Source organism: Lynx rufus, unplaced genomic scaffold (genome assembly GCF_022079265.1).
Source record: "Lynx rufus isolate CCGP_SWC_20201006 ecotype Redwood Valley unplaced genomic scaffold, mLynRuf1.p SCAF_2, whole genome shotgun sequence".
Taxonomy (NCBI): domain Eukaryota; kingdom Metazoa; phylum Chordata; class Mammalia; order Carnivora; family Felidae; genus Lynx; species Lynx rufus.
The window spans coordinates 126209170-126226184 of NW_025814834.1; the positions used below are offsets into that span (position 1 = coordinate 126209170).

The following is a 17015-nucleotide window of genomic DNA, read 5'->3' on the forward strand; positions in this document are numbered from 1 at the left end:
GGTGCCCCTAAACACTTTATTTGCACTCACCACATTTCAAGTGCTCAATAGCTACATGAAACTAGGGACTACTGTACTGAAAAGATACAGAACATCCCCAGCATTGCACCAAATTCTATTAGACAATGCACTTCTAGATTGGTATGTTAGCCCTCCACTATGAAAATGTTAAAATCCAGGTGGGAAGAGCAAATGATCTTTGCTCCACCCACCCCGTCACAATGGGAAAGTTCTAGCTGATGTCTAATCTAGAGGGTGTCCTTCCCTCTGTCCCCTTCCCACAACAGCAGACCCTTCTTCCCCAAAGAAACTGAGGCAGAGTGGAGCTGGAACCAGGTGGGAAGAGGCCGCAAGCCAGCGGGGCAGTACCGGGGGGCGGGCAGCCCAGAGCAGGAGGAATGGTGTGGTCAGGGGCAGGAAGGGACTAGCTGAGGTATGAGGTAGAGGCTGAGCAGGCAGGAGGGCTGATAATTGGTCTCTATGGTTGATGGCTGTGAACCCCAACTTGAGAGCCAAACTTGAGCCGGTATGTTCATTATATAAGCTACAATATAAATGCAATTCTAATTCTTTACAGGGTAAGATTTTGGATGTGAAAGCCTTAGACAAATGGAAGAAGGAAGTGGTCTGTGAATTTTTCTCTTAACAGGAGGAACACTCTTCTACTTTAAGAGGGCTTTGGGATTGGAGTAATGGGGTGGGGAGAGGTAAGAGGGGAAAAGCCTAGTTCTGAACTCTGAGCCACTGCACATGGCCTAGGATAAGGGGCCTGTCTTGAGGATGCCCAGTTGCCCTCACTGGCTAGGGCCACACACATTCCTGGCAGGGCCAGGCACTGAGCAGTCTCAGCTCTCAGCAGAGAAAAATATCTCCCGAGTCTGCCTTCCTACCCCACCCACTTTTCCCACTCACTTTCTGCTGCCTCAGGGATGAGTAGAAGTGATGACCTTCTTACCAGGTTCTGGGGCAGTCTGAGGAGGGAGGAGGTGTGATGATGCCAGGGATCAGAGGTAAGATGTTCAGAGACAGGAGAGCCTTAGGATTTAGTCGGGGGGTGGGGGGTGCTGCTCTGGAGCCCAAGAGTGCTGCTGACATCCCTGATGACCATCTGGTGCTAGAGCTAGGGGTCTCTCTGTCCTGGCTCTGTGGCCTATTTGCAGCCACACCATGATGGGTGCTGTGAAGAGCAGGGATTAGGGAGCAGGATGACACAGAGAAGTGGTAAGCAAACTGTCCCAGAAACACTGAATAATAAAAATAGACAGGATGTTATATTTTTCCATCAGTCTTTGCTTGTGCTGTTGTTTATGCCATTTATCTGACAGCTGGTTCCTGTTTTTCTCAAACAGGAGGGAAATACCCATAGCAGCACCATGCTGTTTACCCCCCTTTGCGTTTGCCACTCTATGTGCCTTTGGGTCTGATTTTTCTTTTTCTTTTTTTTTTTGTGACTTCTATTTTTCTGGCTGTCTCTGCCCAGAGTGCAGGTATAATTACAGCAAATATAAAGACCTGAATGATCATTATGAGATTTTTATTTGGAAGCTTCCAGGAAAGCCACCCCTTCTGGGGGCACACTTCAGCTCAGGAAGAGAGAGACTTACGTTCAGGAAGCATTCCGCCCACAGAGCACAGAGATGGCATCCCAACCACAGACTTGGTGCCAGTGATTCCTGAGGGCTACTCCTGTCTTGCATTAGGGCCACAAGGGCCTTGTCCTCATTTGGACAGTACATGGGGTAGGAGGTTCTCTGGAGGTCTACTGATTAATTCCCTGAAACCAGGTTTGGGAACATCAAGTTAGTGCCACCTTTTCCTTTCAGATAGGTGCTTAGCCTGGCCTCTGTCTCCCCCTGGCGGTACGTACAGAACTTGTTCGGCCTGGAGGTTCGGCCTCTGTCTTGAGTTGAAGGTGGAAGAGGAAGAAGCCCCACTCTTTGCCATTCACCTCCTCCTTAACCCTTCCTCCACCATCCCGACAAATTAGCTTGGTTCATCAGACGGAATCGAGTTTGGGCGTCTGGGGACTGGCACGGGTGTGAGTCTCTCACTGACTGTGTGACCTCTTGAGGCAAGTTCTGTAAAATGACAGGTGCGTCATCGGTAAAAAGAACGTAATAAAATCTACCTTGAAGTGTTACTGTGCAGTATAGATGGCCTACTATATAGAAAGTGCTTTGTAGCGGGCCTACTATATAGAAAGTCCGCCATAAATAGCAGTTATTGTAGTTATCCTTACTAAATATTCCTCTAGCCCTGATGTGGTCAGGGGAGGTCTAAATGGGGCTGGGGGAAGGGGGGGGAACAGGGAATTGGATCCTGAGAAAGAAAGTGAAGTCGGAGTGGTAACCGCTCTCCCAGATCTAGAGGTCATGGGGAGCAGGGCCCTCTCAGGAGCCCAGGAAGTTACCCCCAGCTCCCTAATTCAGGATGGTCGACTCCAGCCCGCCTCGTTCACACCCCCACAGCACACCCAGCACCAGCTGGCTCGCCTTCACTCTCACTCCAGCAGCCTCAGACAGAGGTGTTGTCACACCAGGTGCCTCACACCCAGCGGTCGCCGAAGCTGCTGGTTTCGCTCTGAGGTCATCAGCTCCATCATCCTCCGGGCTACCTGCTAGGAACGGAAGGCGAGGAGACACCACCCACCCCGTCACAATGGGGAAGTTCTAGCTGATGTCTAATCTGGAGGGTGTCCTTCCTTCCGTCCCCTTCCCACAACAGCAGACCCTTCTTCGCCAAAGGAACTGAGGCGGAGCGTAGCCGGAACTAGGCGGGAAGAGGCCGCGAACCAGCAGGGCGGTGCGGGGGCGGCCCAGAGCAGGAGGAAGTTTTCCCGGGACCCGCCCTGCCCTCGCGGAGCCAATGGCCGTGGAGAGCCCGCAGGAGCGAGCACCGCCCACCGCACGCCCTAGGGGGGCGGGGCCTGACCCGGGGCGGGGCCACGCCGAGGGCGGGGCAGGGAGGCAGCATGCTAAACCGGGTGCGCTCGGCCGTGGCGCACCTGGTGAGCTCCGGGGGCGCCCCGCCTCCGCGCCCCAAGTCCCCAGACCTGTCCAACGCGCCCTCCGCGCAGCCTGCCGTCCCTCCAGAAGCGCCCAGGAGCCCTCCGGCGAGAGCTGGGAGCGGGAGCTCGGCGCCCGCGAAGACAGTAGAGGCTCGAGCGAGCTTCTCCCGACCGACCTTTCTGCAGCTGAGCCCAGGGGGGCTGCGACGCGCTGACGACCACGCTGGCCGGGCTGTGCAAAGCCCCCCGGACACCGGCCGTCGCCTGCCCTGGAGCACGGGCTACGCCGAGTGAGCGTCCCCGGGAACACCCTAGCCAGGATGGGACCCCCAGCCCTTACTTAGACCCTTCCCCAGCTGGGCATCCCCGGCGCTGGGATGCGTGCCCCTGGCGGCGCTCGGCGCTGGGAACTCCCTTCTCCCAGGACCTTTGCTATCCTCTGGGCTTCGGGCTGCACCCCCTCCCAGCCGCTTCTCAAGTCGGTGCAGTCTTCCTCAGGATCTTCCAGCTCGTTGACTTCCCTCACCCGCGCCGCCTCAGGACCTTGTTCCCTTCCAGAGCCCGGAGCCCGGAAAGCGGAGGGCCCCGTGAAGGATGAGTTGGCCAGTTCTCTGTTGGGGCCCGGCAGTTTAATGGCTAGGGGAGGCGGGGCTTCAAGGAGGCTGGGGGCGCTTTTCATAGAGGAGACGGCAGCCAGAAAGATTCGCTCCCGGGCTTCCCGACCCCGGCGCCCCAGTTCCCTGTCCCTCTTACCGTTCCCCTCCCCCTCCACACCCAGAAATAGCCCGCGACACCAGGCGGCCTCAGGCTTCCCCAGGGGCGGGGGAGGGGGCCGCCCGGGAAGCAGGAGGGTCCCCTTTGAACGCCCCTTGGCGGGGGGCATTGCGCTGGCCAGACAAAGTCGCGGACCCCCGGTCGGAGTGGCGGGAGCAGCCGGCTTGCTCCCAGGCCGGGTGTATTTTTAATGCATCTACTGGGAAAGCAGAGCTTTGAGGGAGACGGGGGCGCTGAGGTCGCTGAGGGTGGTGGCTGGTAGACCCGTGGCCCCACCGCCAGCTCCTTTAGCTTTCTATCTGAGAAGAGTTGGTGGCTTATGTGGCTTCTGCGCAGTCCAGGTGGGCTTCCACCCCTACCCTATTTCAATTCCTCTTTCCCTATCTGGGCTGGAGCACTGCCTCACTGCCAAAGCAGCAGAAACTTTCACTGGAAGATTTTAAGATAAAGGTGGGTGTGCCCATGAGGGTGGGGTGCTGTGGACCAGGCACTAGAAAAGTTGACTAGGCTTCAGGGTGGGATGTAGGGTCTTGGCAAGCAGGATAGTAAGACCTCCTGCCACCCCTGTCCAACCCTTTCCCCAGCAGCCCACAGGGGTGCCCCCTTTGCAGGGGATGGGGGAACTGAGGCAGGCAGGTGCTGCTGCTGGCTTTTCTGTGAGGCGGTGGGGCCCGACACCCAGACAGTACTCCTCGTGCCTTGCCCTGTCTCCCTTCCCCTCCTCTTTCTGGCCTGGATCCCAGGTGGCTGTGACCTTTCTCAGTTTGGCCAGCAGGCTAGAGAGGGTGTGTGTGTCTAAGGTGGGGGTTATTCCAGGACCTGGTCTGGTGTCCAACCTGATGTGGTCACTCTGGCCTGGCAGGGTCATCAATGCTGGCAAAAGCCGGCACAATGAGGACCAGGCTTGCTGTGAAGTGGTGTATGTGGAAGGTCGGAGGAGTGTTTCAGGGGTACCTAGGGAGCCTAGCCGAGGCCAGGTAAGCCCCCACCCCAGCCCCTAGCCTCCAGAAACCTGGTCACATCTCTTCCGGGGGATTCTAGGCATCTGGTTTTAAATCCGAGACATGTGGAAGACCTAACTCCTAACTCACTAGCTTTCTACCTCTGACACAGAACCTTTATGTGGCATTTGAACAGTTAGAATGTCAGTATAAATGTTCAGTTTTCCACTTAGAATATAGGTACTACTGTATTTATGGATGGTAATTAATTAATTACCAATATTTATTTTTGCATATTTTATCCTTGGAGTTTGGCTTTTTTGATGCTTTTCTTTCTGACACATAATAGGCCCTTGGTAAATGAGTGAACAGATCTAATTTGCCTTTAATGCCAAACTCTGACCTCCTCTCGGATGTTTATATGGATGCCCCAGAGTCTTACAAAATATAAGCCACACACACACACACACACACACACACACACACACACACTCTCTCTCTCTCTCTCTCTCTCTCTCTCTCTCTCCCCCCCTCACCTCCAACTTTTCCTCCACCAGGGACTCTGCTTCTACTACTGGGGCCTGTTTGATGGGCATGCAGGGGGCGGAGCTGCCGAAATGGCCTCCAGGCTCCTTCATCGCCACATCCGGGAGCAGCTAAAAGACCTGGTAGAGATACTCCAGGACCCCTCGCCACCTCCCCTCTGCCTCCCGTCTACCCCAGGGGCCGCAGGTTCCTCTGATCCTTCTCACTTGGTTGGTCCTCAGTCCTGCTGGTCTTCGCAGAAGGAAGTGACCCATGAGAGCCTGGTAGTGGGGGCGATTGAGAATGCCTTCCAGTTTATGGTGAGTGGGTGGTCCTGGCAAGAGCCTGCTAGGCAGTCACTCTGGTCAACTCTGGTCAACTCTGGATGGGGATCAAGTGGCCTAAGTGGGTGACCCTGAGAACCCACAACACCTTTGAGGGCCTGAGCAGAGCTTGGTTCAGTAGGGAGGGAAGGAGTAGTTAGCTATACCCATGTCTTCCCTCCTCTCCTCCAGTGTGGCTTGGCTGGGCCAGTTTATTTCTGCAGATGGGGGCGGTGGTTGTGTGCCTGGAACCTCTTCTTCATTCACCCCTTTGACCCTCCTTCACGTGGCAGGATGAGCAGATGGCCCGGGAGCGGCGCGGCCACCAAGTGGAGGGGGGCTGCTGTGCACTGGTTGTAGTCTACTTGCTAGGCAAGGTGTATGTGGCCAATGCAGGTGACAGCAGGTATGGTGGGGGGGTTGAAAATGCCTACAGGGGGTCCCACTCTCTGGGATGGGAGCATAGAAGACAGTGAGGTGGTGGGCTTTAAAAATCAAAAACTGGAGGGAGGGATGGGGTCAGGAGCAGTTACAGACATAAGGAAGGACCGGAAATAGCCACAAGGGGAGGAAAGATGGGGGTCTGGGTGAGGAACCCTAAGGGTCATTATGGGGAAAGCCTGGTCTTTCTGGAATTCTCCACAAGGGGGCTGAGGAGAGCCAAGCCCAAACCTTTTCTTTCTCTGGGCAGAGCCATCATTGTCCGGAATGGTGAAATCATTCCAATGTCCCGGGAGTTCACCCCGGAGACTGAGCGCCAGCGTCTTCAGCTACTTGTAAGTAGGAACTAAACGCTCTACTCCCATTCTTTGTGGACTCTGTGGCTCTCTGTAGCCTATGTCCCCATCCCTACTGCACAGACAGCTCCTCATCTGCTCACTGGGAAGGCTATTCTGCAGACTACGGCTGACCTGGTGGAACATGTAGGAGGAAGGAACGTGGGTTACTCCAGTGCTCCCACTGTGGCCCCAGCTGAGGAAGGAAGTGGAGTCAGAAGTGGGGAAAGGAAATAGCAAAGGCCCATGAGAGGCAGTGTGGCTTAGTGCTTTAAAGTCCTAACTCTGGAGCTGGACTGCCTGGGTTTGAATCCCAGTTCGAGTACTTTGCTAACTGATCATCAGACGGTTCCCTTGCAACACTAGTTCCTGCCTTAAGGGTTGTTGTGAGGATTAAAATGAGCTCCTATACATTAGTATTAGAACAGCGCGTGGTACATGGTAAACTCCATTTAAGACCCTACTGTAATTAACATCTATACACCAGGGTGTGCTATAAGCCTAATGCTCCCTGGCCTCTGCTCTTGTCCGGCCACTCCCAACCTCAGGGCTTCCTGAAACCAGAGCTGCTAGGTGGTGAATTCACCCACCTTGAGTTCCCCCGCAGAATTCAGCCCAAGGAGCTGGGGCAGAGGATGCTGTACCGGGACCAGAACATGACCGGCTGGTAACACTTCCCTCAGAGCTGGGGCACGTTCCCATGGCAACACATCCAGTCCCTCACCAGCAGCAAGGTGGAAGCTGGAGGCTGGGCCAGGCTGGGGGTTGGGGGGATGTGGTCCTTCTTAGGGGTTTGTGTGAGGGGCATGGCTCCTAGGGGAGGGGGGGCTTTGATGCCTGGGTGATGCCTCCTCTACTCCCCCCTCCCCAGGGCCTACAAAAAGATCGAGCTGGAGGATCTCAGGTTTCCTCTGGTCTGTGGGGAGGGCAAAAAGGTAAACTCCACGGTAGAGGTGGGAGAGGGCAGGAGGACCCACCACAACTTGTCTAGGGAGGTGGAGGTTCTATCTGAGGGTAGGGGTGGGAGGGCCCACAGCTTTGGAGCCTGGGAGAGTGCTGTGGCAGCACCCACACTCATTCCCTTTAGGCTCGAGTGATGGCCACCATTGGGGTGACCCGGGGCTTGGGAGACCACAACCTCAAGGTCTGCAGCTCCACTCTGCCCATCAAGCCCTTCCTCTCCTGCTTCCCTGAGGTGAGCCAAATGGGGGCTACCTCAACCATTCCTTCCCTCCTCTGGGGGCCTCAGGCTGGCTTCTTACCAGGGTCCTTTTGTCCCCAAGCTCCTTCTTCACTCTCTTCTCCCACCAGGTACGAGTGTATGACCTGACACAGTATGAACACTGCCCGGATGATGTGCTAGTCCTGGGAACAGATGGGCTGTGGGATGTCACCAGTGACTGTGAGGTAGCTGCCACTGTGGACAGGGTGCTGTCAGCCTATGAGCCCAATGACCCCAGCAGGTAGGAGTTGTAGGGCAGTGGGGGGATGACAGTGGGGAAGGTAGGGGCAAAGGGAAGCAATGCTTGGGGACCCACATGAGGGCCTGTGTATCGATCTTCCCATTTACATGTTGGTACATGAATGTGCACATGTGCTCCTGGCAGGTACACAGCTCTGGCCCAAGCTCTGGTCCTGGGGGCCCGGGGCACCCCCCGGGACCGTGGCTGGCGTCTCCCCAACAACAAGCTGGGTTCCGGGGATGACATCTCGGTCTTCGTCATCCCCCTGGGAGGGCCAGGCAGTTACTCCTGAGGGGCTCAGCCCTGACCCTGCCCCCACCATCCTAGCCTCTCCATGCTTACCCTCTGCCAACCCAAATCAGAAGTTGTCTCCCTGACCTTCTTTAGTGCCAGCTTAACTGAAGAAGGGGTGTCAGTTAGATCCAGAATTATAGCTAATGGCAAATAAACCACATGGATAAAACGTGTGTCTTTATTTACTTTGATTAGAAACTGAAAGGCCCTTTCAGGTGGTGGAAAGAACCCCCCAAAGCCGTCCTAAATATGTAGTGCTCCCAGGCTCCTTCTTCCACCCACTCCACGTGCTCTCATCCATGTCCATGGCTTCATCCACCTGCTGGCGTTTTCCAAGTCAGTATTTCCAGCCCAGGTCTTTCCTGAACTTGATGTTCACATAGCTTGTCTCCTGAACATCTCCTCGACATCCCACAGGCACTTCAACTCAACGTATGTCAGAATCCACCATTTCCCTACAAACGCGTGCCTTCTGGTTCACCATGCCAGTGGGCACCAGTTCATCGGCTCAAGTTAGAAATCTTGGAGTTGGTCACCTTTGGCGTCTGTCTTTACTCAGCAAGTGAATCAATCACTACATACTGTTGATTATATGTTACAAAATATATTTCGTATTTGTCCCCACCCCTACTGTTACTACTACATTAGTCTCCTAACTCCACGCCCCTGTATGCCCCAATGTGACCTTTCCACAGTGTGAATCTGATTGGTTATTCCCTTGAGAGAACATTTCGGTGGCTTCCTAGTGCACCTAGACCAAAATCAACACTCAACTCTTGAGTATGGCATACAAGGACATTCATAATCTAGCCACTGCTTCCTTCTCCAGCCCCATCTTTCAGCCCCACCCCCACCCTCCTGGGGGTTCCATAATTCTTTGGGCCTGTTGTGGCTCCAACTCATTTAACGTCTACACATCACCTTATCTGGAACACTTCACCTGTCCTTTGGGGCTAGGTATCCCACAGCCCATGCATGCCCCCACTACAGCCACTGCCGGCTGTAATGTAACTGTCTACACTAGGAGTGGGTATGGGGGCGCCTGGGTGGCTCAGTTGGTTAAGCGACCTACTCTTGATTTTGGCTCAGGTCATGATCTCATGGTTCATGAGATCGAGCCCCACGTGGGGCTCTGTGCTGACAGTGAGGAGCCTGCTTGGGATTCTCTCTCTCTCTCTCTCTCTCTCTCTCTCTGTCTCTGTCTCTCTGCTCCTTCCCCACTCTTTCTCTCTCTCAAAATAAATAAATATACATTAAAAAAAAAAGTAGTGGGTATGGAGTAGCAGTTAAGGGCAGAGGCTCTAGAGTCCAGCTGTTTGGGTTCTGGTGCCAGACCTACCACGAGCTCTGCAACCTCTCTGAGCCTCAGTTTGCTTCTCAGCAAAACGGAGATAGCAGTGCTACCTTCTAGAATTGTTGTAAGACTAAAGTAGTCCATGTGTGTATGTAGACCCAGGTGCATGTAATAAGGGCTCAATAACTTGCTATCTTTAAGTTGTTTGTATTCCAAATTTAGACTGTAAGTTCTTTGAAGACAGAAATCAATTTGAACTGAGCACATAGGTCTCCACTCACACGCAGCATGTTTACTGAGCCAGTTAAGAGGTCTGGGGACCAAATTCTCTGGACCTCAGTTTACTCATTTATCAAATGTGTGGGTTGCATTTCAGATCTTTAAAATCTGCGTGACTGCTGACATTCATTCATTCAGCGATTATGTCTTGAAAACCTGTTGTGTGCCAGGCAGTGTGCTAGGCAGTGGTGAGGGATGGGGGGTGGGGAGAGCATAAAGGACAGCAGGGAGAGAGCACCAACTCTGGAGCCACACAGGCCTGTCTGGATTCTCAGGTACATACTAATAGCAAAAATTTGGGCAAGCTACTTCTCTGAGCCTCAATATCCTTACAGGCAAACGGAGATGGGTATACTTAACCCAAAGATCCATGATGAGTATTAAAAGGGCCGAGCTATATAGCGTATAGGTCACAAGCTAATGAAATATTGGTAGGCTTCCTCACCTTCCAACCTTCTCAGCCACTTCAACAGGAAAAGAGATACCCGTGCAGGTAAATACCCAAGGCGACATAATGGACCGGGGCAGTGTCCCTAGCGGCACCGAAATAATGCAATGGGGATGGAAGCTGACTTCCCAGCTGGGGATCAGAAAAGGTTTCAAGGAGCGCCCTTTGAGGGGTCCACAGTAATTGGACTCATGGAAACTCCAGGCTGGGGGAAGGACGGGCATTGTGAAGTGGAAAGGTGACCTGGGTCTCAAAGGATGTGAAAGGTCCTCAAGGTTGGGGCGTGATGTTGAGCGGTACTTACTCCGCAGGATTTTACGAGAGGAGGGCGGGCGTCTTCCGCAGCCCCCCTCCCGCGAGGTCCCGGGGCGTGTAGGCGCCGGTGGCCGGTTGGCCACGGGAGGGCAGCAGCGGCCCTTTCCGACCCCACCCCGAGTGCCTCGCAACTTTCCCGACGCCGGCCCACCCCTGGGGGCTGGAAGGCGGAGCAGAGACTGAGTCCTCGAGGGGGCCCACCCGCCGCCCACTCCCCAACCCGCCCGGCATCCCACCCTCGACCCCCGGCCAGCGGCGGGGGCCAGCAGCTGTGGCCCCCGGCTGGGCGGTGGGCGGGCAGAGCCAAGGGCCGCCCCCGGCCGGTCCCTCCCCCAGCCGGGTCCGCCCCTCCCCGCTGCTGCGCTGAAGGAGGGCGGGGCGGGCCCCCCGGGTCAGTCTCAGCCTCCCGCATTGGCCGCGCAGCTGGAGGCAGCGGAGCGGAAGGTACCCGGGCCGGGGGCTAGGGTGGCGGGGCGTCCCAGGAACTCGACCCCGGGAGAGCACTTTCGCTCCCCTCCTCTGGGCCGGAGCTCCGGGCGCCGGCCGGGGAGGGGGCTTTGGACAGAGCGCGGGCCGCCCTCCTTCCCTCGGGACGCGGCGTCTGGGCTGTGCGGGGGTCGGGCCCTCTCGGCCCCTCCCTGGGCTGCAGCGAGGGCTCCTCCCCACCCCCCCTGCTCCGGGAACTGCCCCGCAGGGCCTCTCGGCTCCTGTGTCCGAGCCTGGGTCCCTGCCTTTCCCCTCCCGGCTTCCCGGAACCTGCCCCGCCGGGCGAGAAGCCAGGAGGCAACTTGGGTCTCCGCGAGGGAGCCCAATTCCAGACGCTGTAGCTCCCAAGCTGGGCGGCCCGATGTGGACCTGGGGTGGGGTGTGGGTCCGGGCACAAATCCGGGTGGAGGTGGGAATTCCCCCAGGCCAGGCCGGTGGAATGGCGGGAATAGGGGCGTGGTGTGGCCAGTGGGGGCTGCCACTGCTCAGAGAGGTCTGGACACCTCCCCAGAAGCTTCCTGGAGTGTGCCTGGGGCGGGAGGTAGGGGAGATTGGGAAGCATCCAGCTCCTTTTTGTGTAAGTAAGAATCTCCTCCCTTCCAGACCCCTCCCTTACACTCCCCAACCCAGGATTATCCTGGGGCTTTGGGCTGGGAGGATGCAAGGCTGCGTCCTGTTCTCACTTCTGGTTTTAAAGTTGAGGTGGTATCTGATTCCTTTCCTAGACCTTAGGGCTGATCCGCTTTGTACAGCCTACCTCTGGTTCATCTGGAAGTCTGGAGAATGATTGAGGAGATGTCTGGTCTCAGGGAAGGCTCCAGGAGCTTCAGGCTCCATTCCAGCCTCTGTGTGGTGTTTGGTTGCCCATCTTAGGGTCAGTGGGGCAGTTCTTCTGGGGCTGCCTCTAATAGGGAGCTGTTGTCCTTGCCATGCTGGCCTTGGGCCTGGTGTCCTGGCTTGGCCTAGGCCAGCTGCCCTTCTTGCCCAACTGAGAGCCTGAAGGGAAAGTCTTCTAATTGAGCTGGGGGCTTCCGAGTACTTAATGCATGCCCTTGCCCCTGAGTTCTGGCCTGTGGCTCCCACCATGGGGTGTCATCTAAACTGTCCTGCTGCAGGCAGGTAGTGGCATCCTCACACCTAAACAACTGGTACTCACCCTGGTGGTGACTGTCTTTCATCAACACTGCCCATCCCAGGCGGGGCTACCCCAGCCTGTTTTTTTTTTTTTTTTTTTTTTTCACACAGCTGGACCAATGGAACCAGTGGGAGTGGGTGGGGGGAGTTGATCACCTGGGCAGAATTTCCGGGGAACCCCCTTTTTGAAGGTGGTTTCCAGTTTTGGAGGAGATTGGCTGGCAGGGTGAATGCCTTCTTGCCTGTCTTGGGGTATCAGAGAGAGAGCCCCTTTTGTGGTGGGGAGTGTGTGGCTGTATCCTCTGAACTCCTATAAATTTTCTCTGACTCATATCCACTTCCTCTCATCCCAGTTTTGTACGTGTGTGTGTGTGTGTGTGTGTGTAGGAGCGGGAGGCCACCCAGGATCCTACTGTTGAAGAGAACTAGCTTTGGGCTTGGAGAATTCGCTTTCCTAAAAGGCAGACCAAAGCCAGGCTGTGAGGTGGTGGTATGTGGGGAGTACAAGAGTTCAGCCCAGTTTGACAGGATGTGGGACTGAGAGAAAAAGCCAGGTCTGGGGCAGAGATCAGGTTACCATCCCCTTCTCTCTTAACTACTCCTTGCCTGGCTGGTGCTGGGACTGGTCCTTGTTCAGCTCTTTTTTTGGGAGCTCCTCCCAGCTCAGGCTCTAGCCCCCTCCCCCTTCCCTACAGCCTCCACCGCCTCTCAGCTCTCAGAGCCCGCCCCCTCTTCCTCCGAGGCTGGAGGCCTGGGAACCTCAGCCGGCTGGAGGTCAGCTCCTCTCCCCAGGGAGGGAGGAAGTGAGGCTCAGCTCAGGGGCAGGGAGGCTGGGTAGGTGTGATGAACTGTGCAGATGCTTGCTCTTGTGTGTTAGGGGCCGGGGACATATGGAAACCTCGGGAAGCTGACTCCTCGCCCTGAGTCACAGGGAGGGGTGGGCAGGGCCTTGGGGTGAGCTGGACAGAGGAGAGGAAGGGGCTGGTCCTCGGGGTGGGTGGAGGTGATTCCCTAGTGGATTATTCTCAGTCACTCTGCTGTGGTGGATGTGTGGCTCCCTACAGTGTGGTCATTGTCCCCTGCCTGGGGCTGAGTGACCCAGTGTTGCTGCCAGGCCCAGAAGGAAGGGGGGAGGAAGGCAGACTGCCCGAATGTGGGCTGTGGGCACTGCCGGGACTGAGCCTTCTTTGTGTGACTCGGGGCTGGCTTTAGGGACTGGGATGGGGTGGGCCAGGGAAGCCGGTTGGCCGCTGCCACTGCCCTCTGGGTTTCCTTCTCTCTGCTCTCTTTCCCATCTCTGGAGTGATACGTAGAAAAGGCTCTAACAGAGTCTCGAGTCACACAGCCCTGCTTTGAGTGCCATCCCTGCCACAGCTCTGAACACACATTATAACCTCACAGAGCCTGTTTCCTAGTTTGGCAAAATGGGAAGCACACCATCGATCTTGCAGGGTTCTGGGAACTGAAGGAGATGATTTTTGTGGAAATGCTCAGCATAGTTTCCCTTATCCACCTGCCACCTCGTAGCTGGTTCTACTAGCCTGTGGTCTTGGAGAGGATGCCTCATTTGTGACTGGGCAGGCAGGACTTGTCCTGAGTGAGGGACAATGTGTTCTTGATTGGATCCTAGCGATTATTAAACTTTAGAAGTATCAGAATCCTGGTAACAAAGTCTGACTTGAAGCCCTGATATGTATAGCAGATAAAAGCTGGCCCTTCCAGACATGTCCCTGATCCCCCCTCTTAAGTGTCTAGGGTCCTACAGTTGGTGGATTAGATCAGAACTCCTGTTTTCTGGCTCCCTGATTCTTCCACCTCCCACCTCTGTATTCTAATCCGTCTAGGGAGACCTGTCCCTGACCCTCAGATTAGGAATTTCAAGCTCAGTTGACTGAACGATTGGTTCTTGGCAAGAACGTGCCTGGGCAAGCCCCTATCCCTCCCTTCCCTCTCTGCTGGAAGCCTTGGTTTCCAGGTCTTGGGGGGCCCCAGAGAAGTGTTTTTGGATATATTGGCTTTTCCCTACATTCTCACTGCCTCTTCCCTGCCAGCCCCAGCCATGGCTGCAATCAGAAAGAAGCTGGTGATTGTCGGAGATGGGGCCTGTGGGAAGACCTGCCTCCTCATTGTCTTCAGCAAGGACCAGTTCCCAGAGGTCTACGTCCCCACTGTCTTTGAGAACTACATCGCAGACATAGAGGTGGACGGCAAGCAGGTGAAGGCCAAGAACCTTCCCCGTCTCCCCCTAGGAACCCCGCCCCCTCCCTTTGGACCTTGGATGTCCTGCCTCACCACCCATGTCCCTGCTCCACTCTCCCTGCTGGAGCCAGTACAAGTTTAAGTGAAACTTTAGTTTTAGGAAATTTAGATACACCTCCTTCTTCTCTACGCCCTGGCTCTATAACCCGGGCCCAGTCCTTTTGCCTCTGAGCTTAAGCTCCTTTGATGGCAAAGTGGGGATAGTGGTCAGGCCTCCTTCAAAGGTTTTTGTCACTTAAATCAGCGGTGCTCACGAGGGAGCTCATAAACTACAGAGATCAAGCACCCATGTCTCAGGATTTCTAAGACCTCACCTTATTTACATTGTGTGATGGTGATTAGCGCTGTCCCTGGCATGTAGCAAGTGCTCAATAAATGTTGAGTGAGCCACAAGGACCAGTGGTTTCAGAAGAGGACCTCTGGGTGGCAGGGGAGGGGTGTAACTGGGGCCCTCAGGCCAGCTACTCACTGGGCCTATGCATCAGGTGGAGCTGGCTCTGTGGGACACGGCCGGGCAGGAAGACTACGATCGCCTGCGGCCTCTCTCCTACCCGGACACTGATGTCATCCTCATGTGCTTCTCCATTGACAGCCCCGACAGCCTGGGTGAGGTGGGGGTGAGGGCGTCGGAGAAAAGGCACTGAGAACCCCTTGGAGTCAGCCAACCAGAGGTAGCTCTCGCCTCAGCTCCTGTCAGCCACCATCAGAGGCCGAGGCCGGGGGGCTTGGGACAGGGCCCTGTCAGCCTCCTGCACTGTGGTGACTCTGGCCCTGGGGAGGGCTCCAAGGGTGTACTGTGGGGGCAGAGGGGCTTTGAGCTGTGAAAGGGACTGTTGTGCTGAAGAGCCTCTAACACTGCTGGGGGGAAAGAAGGGGACCCTGGGGGGAGCTTTCTAGCCTAAGTGGAGGCACCAACACCTGTCGGGACATGTCTGTGCAGAAAACATTCCTGAGAAGTGGACCCCGGAGGTGAAGCACTTCTGCCCCAATGTGCCCATCATCCTAGTGGGGAACAAGAAGGACCTGAGGCAAGATGAGCATACGAGGAGAGAGCTGGCCAAGATGAAGCAGGTGGGTGGGGCTGCCAGGCCTGGAGCCCCTGGGACAGATGACCTCCTTAGGGTCTTCTCTCCAGTGGACTTCCCAGTGAGGCAGTGGAGGCCCACCTCCTACTCCCTGGCGAGGAAGAACGAGAAGGGCTCTTGCTCTCCGCTACCATACCTGATGAAATTGTCAGAGAATGCAGTGATTTGTCCAGGGTCACTTGGCGTTTTAATTTATTTGCTTCCATTCTTTGGGGGTTGGGGCTATTAAGAAGAGGAACATCCCTGTCTTCAGAGGCAGCTTCTTATAATAGATCTTTTGCTTGAGGTGTGGGCTGACTCCAATGCCGGTGGGCCCGCATGGCCGGAAGGCCCAGAGTGAGGGAGCTGGCTTACCTGGTAGGTGGCTCTCTAGCCAGAGGCCAGGATAAAGAATATGGACTCTCCTACAAGGATAGTTATGGCAAAACTTTCAACCGGGGGGCAGATATGGTCACGTCTGTGCGTTAGAAAAATTTTGGCAGCCGTAGGGCACTTATTGGAAAAAAGCGAGAACGGGCGGGAGACTGGTTAGGAGGTGCTGGATGCTCAGGCCAGAGAAGGGTGTGCCATGGGATATAGGGCTGATGGAGACATCTGATGTAAACATTAAGAGTCTTGGGTCCTGGCCCAGAAACTGCCCAGGGCTGGAAGATGCATTTGTCCTAGTCACTACACTCATGGCTAAAGTGGGGAGAGGTGCACTTAGCCACCAGCTTCCTTTAACCTCTCGACTTCTGTCTTCCCAGGAGCCCGTGCGATCTGAGGAGGGCCGGGACATGGCAAACCGGATCAGTGCCTTTGGCTACCTCGAGTGCTCGGCCAAGACCAAGGAGGGGGTGAGGGAGGTATTTGAGATGGCCACTCGGGCTGGCCTCCAGGTTCGCAAGAATAAGCGCCGGAGGGGTTGTCCCATTCTCTGAGACCCGCAAGGCCTCCCCTGTTCCCCCCTTCCCTTCATAGGGTTGCAGAGCTGCCCACCTCCTGGCCCCATCCTCTTAGGGCTCCTTGCCGAAGGCTTCCTTTTCAGTTCCTTCCAGCCCAGGACTGCATCTGAATTTCTGAATTTTGCCAGCCCCCCTCCAGCAACCCCGTGGTGCTGGTGGTGGTGGTGGTGGCCTGGCCCTCCCTCCCTATACTCTGGAACCTAGGGCAATTCCCTGCCCTTCCAAGAGCAGAGTTCCTCCTTCTGCTGCCTTGGTCCAGGGGTGGGGCTCTTGATCCCTTCAGCCTTCCCCAAGATCATCACACACCAGCACTTTATACACTTCTGGCTCACGGGAGTGTCTGGGGTAGGGGACTTGGAGGGTGTAACCCAGAGCCCCGGGCCCCTGACGGTTCTGCTTTGGACTGGGGCCTAGACTCTGGCTCTTCTTGGTGGGGGGACACGAATAAAGGCCACAGGCTCCAACATGTGTGTGGCAGCTTCCTGTCTTTCTCTCCTGGTCCCTGCCTTGGCTGTGAGCCGAGAGTCCCATCTCTCCCAAGTTGCTTGCCAGGCTGGCCCCCGGTCTGCAAAGGCAGGACTCCCGGGCAGGCAGGGCGGAGTCTTGGAGCAAAGGATGAGGTCATGCCTGGCTCTGGGCCTCGGAGGCGGGTGAGGGGAGTGGTCTGA

At 55.9% G+C, this 17015-nt stretch overlaps 2 protein-coding genes across 2 annotated transcripts; both read left to right on the plus strand.

Moving 5' to 3' along the window:
- Nucleotides 1-2642: 2642 nt before the first annotated feature.
- On the plus strand, nucleotides 2643-8272 carry PPM1J (protein phosphatase, Mg2+/Mn2+ dependent 1J). The gene is made up of 10 exons (XM_047085273.1): nucleotides 2643-3297; nucleotides 4644-4758; nucleotides 5280-5567; nucleotides 5864-5976; nucleotides 6262-6346; nucleotides 6895-7013; nucleotides 7218-7281; nucleotides 7434-7541; nucleotides 7658-7809; nucleotides 7954-8272. Exons 1-10 carry the CDS (start codon nucleotides 2972-2974, stop codon nucleotides 8099-8101), a joined length of 1518 nt encoding a protein of 505 aa, XP_046941229.1. The 5' UTR covers nucleotides 2643-2971; the 3' UTR covers nucleotides 8102-8272.
- Nucleotides 8273-10784: 2512 nt separating this feature from the next.
- On the plus strand, nucleotides 10785-16811 carry RHOC (ras homolog family member C). The gene is made up of 5 exons (XM_047083015.1): nucleotides 10785-10883; nucleotides 14111-14274; nucleotides 14804-14924; nucleotides 15259-15389; nucleotides 16150-16811. The coding sequence occupies exons 2-5, from the start codon at nucleotides 14119-14121 to the stop codon at nucleotides 16321-16323; spliced, it is 582 nt and encodes a 193-aa protein (XP_046938971.1). The 5' UTR covers nucleotides 10785-10883; nucleotides 14111-14118; the 3' UTR covers nucleotides 16324-16811.
- Nucleotides 16812-17015: the final 204 nt, after the last annotated feature.

Coding starts and splice junctions, on each gene's coding strand:
- PPM1J (XM_047085273.1), top strand. CDS start 2,972: ATGCTAAACCGGGTGCGCTCGGCCGTGGCGCACCTGGTGAGCTCCGGG. Junction 6,347..6,894: donor GCCAGCGTCTTCAGCTACTT/GTAAGTAGGAAC, acceptor TCCCAACCTCAG/GGCTTCCTGAAACCAGAGCT. Junction 7,810..7,953: donor GAGCCCAATGACCCCAGCAG/GTAGGAGTTGTA, acceptor TGCTCCTGGCAG/GTACACAGCTCTGGCCCAAG.
- RHOC (XM_047083015.1), top strand. CDS start 14,119: ATGGCTGCAATCAGAAAGAAGCTGGTGATTGTCGGAGATGGGGCCTGT. Junction 14,925..15,258: donor TGACAGCCCCGACAGCCTGG/GTGAGGTGGGGG, acceptor ATGTCTGTGCAG/AAAACATTCCTGAGAAGTGG. Junction 15,390..16,149: donor AGCTGGCCAAGATGAAGCAG/GTGGGTGGGGCT, acceptor CTGTCTTCCCAG/GAGCCCGTGCGATCTGAGGA.